Here is a 4,541-nt window from a genome sequence, read left to right as displayed (position 1 = left end):
AATAAGGAATGAGGGCAGATATTTCCATGAGGTCTGAAAGGCCCCAAGAAGCACAAGGAGTGTTCATCATTTCTATCTCATCTCCTGTCAATCTCCCTCCAACATACACACTGATTATGCTGAGCCACATCTGCCTGACTGCTCACCTTTCCACAAACACACCAGATAATTCCACATCTTAGTGTTTTGTTTTTGTTTTAAAGATTTATTTATTTATTTTAGAGGAGGAGTGGAAGGGGCAGAGGGTGAGGGAGAAGGAAAGAGAGAATCCCAAGCAGACTCTGCTGGTATGGAACCTACCATGGGCTTGATCTCACGACCCTGAGATCATGACCTGAGCTGAAATCATGAGTTGGATGCTAACTAACTGAGGCACCCTGGTGCCTCACACTTCATTGTTTCTGTTTTTTACATTCTTTTCCCTTTATTAAGTTTGCCTTTCCCTTGCCCACCTTTTCTGTGACAAACTCCTAGTCACCTTTCAGCCTCCTTCTTCCCTGACTTTTTTCTCATTTCCTCTTGATGAGACAGGAAACCCTCTTCCAGGTTTCTATAGCACTTTGTGTATATCTATCATAATCTCATTACACTTAATTACAATTGTGTATTTAGAAGCTTATGTCCTATAGTGGAAGGACAAGATCATGTATAATTCATTTTACTATCTCTAGTAGTGAGCACAGACTATCTCACACAGGTAAATACTGAATTAAAAAGATGAAGTGCATGAGTGCAGGAAAGAATCAAGACTATTTGCCGCTGGGACACCTGGGTGGCTGAGTGGTTGAGCATCTGCCTTTGGCTCAAGGTGTGATCCCAGGACCCTGGGTTTGAGTTCCACATCAGACTCCTTGCAGGGAGCCTGTCTTCTCCCTCTGCCTATGTCTCTGCCTCTCTCTCTCCATGTCTCTTACGAATAAATAAATAAAATTTTAGAAAAAAAAAAGAAGACTGCCACCCATCAGTCTGAGGGGATCTATTTGCTTGTCATACTCTTGACAATGTGTCTTGGTCAGGTATCTGAGTAAGGGCTTTCTGGACATAAGACTGGCCATGTTTTTCCTCAGATTCTGTGGTTATTTCTTGGTTTCATCAGCCTTTCCTCTTCTCTCTCAGCAGTCTGAGCATAGCCTCCCTAATGGGCTTGGATTTCACACTGTAGATGATGGGGTTGAGCACAGGGGCACCACCAGGTACACATAGGCAACCAGAGCATGTACAATGTGAGGCAGGTGCCTCCCAAAACGGTGGATCATTGACACTCCTATGACTGGGATGTAGAAAATCAGAACAGCTAATATATGAGACACACATGTGTTGAGGGCTCGGACACGCTCCCTGGGAGAGGCCAGACCCATCACTGTATGCAGAATAAGGGTATAGGACAGGACAATAAACAAAGAGTCTACACCTACTGTGGATAAAACTACATATAACCCATAAAGGATGTTGACAGTAATGTCATCACAAGCCCGTTTCATGACATCTGCATGGAAACAGAAGGAATGGGACAGGAGGATCTTGTCAGGGCAAAAGTTCAGTCGCTTCAATAAGAAGGGCCCTGGAAAGAGGGATACAGTGGCCCTAGCCATAATGGCCAGCCCAATCCTAATAATGACATTATTGGTGAGGGTAGCTGCATAGCGAAGAGGGTTGGAGATGGCCACAAAGCGGTCAAATGACATGGCCAGGAGCACTGATGACTCCACCACAGAGAAGGAGTGGAGGAAGAACATCTGGACCAGGCAGGCATTGAAGCCGATGTGCCTATAATCAAACCAGAGCACAGCCAGGGTGGTGGGCAGTGTGGACAGAGTGAGGCCCACATCAGTGAGGGCCAGCATGGACAGGAAGTAGTACATGGGCTGGTGCAAGCTGGGAGTTCTCCTCACAGCCAGGAGAATCAGGCAGTTTCCAGTGAGGGCCACAGTGTACATGAAAGAGAAGGGGATGGAGATCCATCCATGAGCAGCCTCCAGCCCTGGGATGCCAATCATCAGGAAGGCATGTGGCTGGAAGAAGGAGATGTTGACATAGGAGTGGGAAAGGAGCATCTTTGGAAAGCAGTTGAGGTCTCCAGAAGCATGTGACCTCTTCAATCTGGGAAGAAAAATAAGGATAAAATCATTGGAAAATATACCAGCTCTGATATTAGGTGACATGGGTTCCTACATATTAGAAAATACGAAATGTGAAGGGATTTAGAAATGTATTCATCTAAAAGCCAAGTAGAGAATAACTATAATTTAAATCTGTTGACTACAAGTGTCATTTTATAGTGTAAAACACTGATTTCTTCATGTATTGAAGAAAGCAGAGCTTTCTTTAAGAATATGTGATGATCCTAAAAGGTCTCATCAGAAACGCTGTAGAAACATGGTCTGATGGAAATAAATTGCAAACATGTGGTGGAAGCCTGAAGGCTTGACAGCATGAGCTTGTTATCTTTATTTTCTTGAATTCACCTTTAAATTCCCAGATAAACAAGTAAATAAATAAATAACCCTCTAGAGATAGGTCAATAACAAATGACATAAGGGGAAAAGCTACTGAAATACCTTTAAGCAAAGTTTTAAAAAAACACTAAAAATAAATCTGTGAGCTAAAATGGCTTTTAATATGAACCCTGGGTATACAGTTATGCTATTGCTAGCCAGTAATCAGCTCAAGGTAAGAGTGGACTTTTGGGGGATCCCTGGGTGGCGCAGCGGTTTAGCGCCTGCCTTTGGCCCAGGGTGCGATCCTGGAGACCCGGGATCGAATCCCACATCGGGCTCCCGGTGCATAGACCCTGCTTCTCCCTCTGCCTATGTCTCTGCCTCTCTCTCTCTCTCTCTCACTGTGTGCCTATCATAAATAAATAAAATTAAAAATTAAAAAAACTATAAAAAAAAGAGTGGCCTTTTGTTTCCCTTGGGGCAGGTGAATTGCTTTTAGAATTGGGTTTTTAAAACAGATTTCACATATTCTAGTAGAGTATTTTAAAAGAGAATATAATGAAATAAATTTTTGACAGTGTCAGTTTTGTCATCCTCCATTTCTTCTTTCTCAGACACTATTTTGAACAAATATTAATCTGTGGTAGAGCTCACCACATTCAAAGATGCGTAGCAGCAAAATTCCAACATAGAATTTGTGCAGACATGTTATGTCAAATTAAAAGGGTTAAAACTTGTTATAGATATGTAAAAATTTTCTTTGAGATAAGGAATTATTGGGATGTATGGGTGGCTTAGTGATTGAGGGTCTGCCTTTGGCTCAGGGTGTGATCCGGGGGTCCTGGGATCAAGACCCACATCAGCTCTGGGCAGGGAGCCTGCTTCTCCCTCTGCCTATGTCTCTGCCCCTCTCTTTATGTCTGTCATGAATAAGTAAATAAAATCTTTAAAAAGAGAAAGAGATAAGGAATTATTAAGGAAGAAGAGGAAAATTCTGGGTAAAAATTTTGTAAATAAATAAATGAAAGAAATCATGAACCAAACTAAAATTTTTGGTATTAGGGTATAGAAATGAGTTGATAATAAAAAGAAAACGAATATCAAAATAGTAAACCAAAGAAAATAACAAGAGAAAAATAATAAAAGCTAGTATAAAATAGAGAATACTTTTATTACAAAAGGACTACTGTTTAAAACACTCAGAGAATAGAACTGAGAATAATGAACTAAAATGAAGACAATGATAAAAGTAATTAGACTATAATAGAGCTGGATGACGGGCACTGAGGAGGGCTCTTGATGGGATGAGCCCTCGGTGTTATACTATATGTTGGCAAATTGGTTTTAAATAAAAAGAATAGACATGTAAAACAGTGAAATTTTAAACATAATAGATATTCCTGAAGAAAAGTAAAATAAAAACAAAAACCAGAAAGATGTTAAAATATAAAGTTTTTTTCTGAAAAATGAAAGAAAACCTGTCTACATTTAAGTGCTTGTCATATACTAAGAAATAAATACTAATAAGCAAATTTAGAGTATTTAGGTATGATAATTATATTGCAAGGATAAGCAAACCTATACAAGTGTTCTGATAAAAGTAATAAATCTTAAAATGAAAAAAAGTCACTTATCCTAGAATCTTTTAAGACCACTAGACCACAAAGAATGGATCAGTGTGTATGGAGAGTTGCAGAAAAGTATAGGGCGCATCATTTGAGTCATTATTTTAATGCATTTGGGAAGCAAAACTTTAAGGGTAGGAATAGAGGATATGTAAATTCAAACAGGTTAGTTAAAATGCTATAATCATAAATTTGAGAGTATCAATTTGGGAATATCAGAATAAACTCAAGAAATATTTCTCCTTTAAATAATACATATCTCCTAGCTTTATTTATAGAAAATACCTACAAACCAGAACAATTCAGTAGCAAGGAACACACCTAATGCTTAGATGTGGTCTCTAAATATCTTTTTCCCCAATTTCAGGTATCCTTTCATAAATGGCTGTTAAGTCTTCCACTGGAAATATACCAAATGACCTTAGATATCTTTTAATAATAGAACACAGGGAACCAAAGACAACTGAGATTTTTTTAA

The 4,541-nt window shown here is 39.3% G+C and overlaps 1 protein-coding gene across 1 annotated transcript; it reads right to left on the bottom strand.

The window, feature by feature from the left end:
* Window positions 1-1,151: 1,151 nt before the first annotated feature.
* Window positions 1,152-2,054, bottom strand: LOC129506545 (olfactory receptor 51I2-like). Its single transcript, XM_055320309.1, has one exon. The coding sequence runs from the start codon at window positions 2,052-2,054 to the stop codon at window positions 1,152-1,154; it is 903 nt and encodes a 300-aa protein (XP_055176284.1).
* Between the last annotated feature and the right edge of the window lie 2,487 nt (window positions 2,055-4,541).

Source organism: Nyctereutes procyonoides, unplaced genomic scaffold (genome assembly GCF_905146905.1).
Source record: "Nyctereutes procyonoides isolate TBG_1078 unplaced genomic scaffold, NYPRO_anot_genome, whole genome shotgun sequence".
In the NCBI taxonomy this organism is placed as follows: Eukaryota; Metazoa; Chordata; class Mammalia; order Carnivora; family Canidae; genus Nyctereutes; species Nyctereutes procyonoides.
The sequence above is the reverse complement of the archived record's forward strand: the minus strand, read 5'-3'. Positions and strand labels throughout refer to the sequence as shown.

Bases quoted from the DNA above. Each gene is read 5' to 3' on its own strand.
- LOC129506545 (XM_055320309.1), bottom strand. From the start codon at position 2,054: ATGCTCCTTTCCCACTCCTATGTCAACATCTCCTTCTTCCAGCCACAT.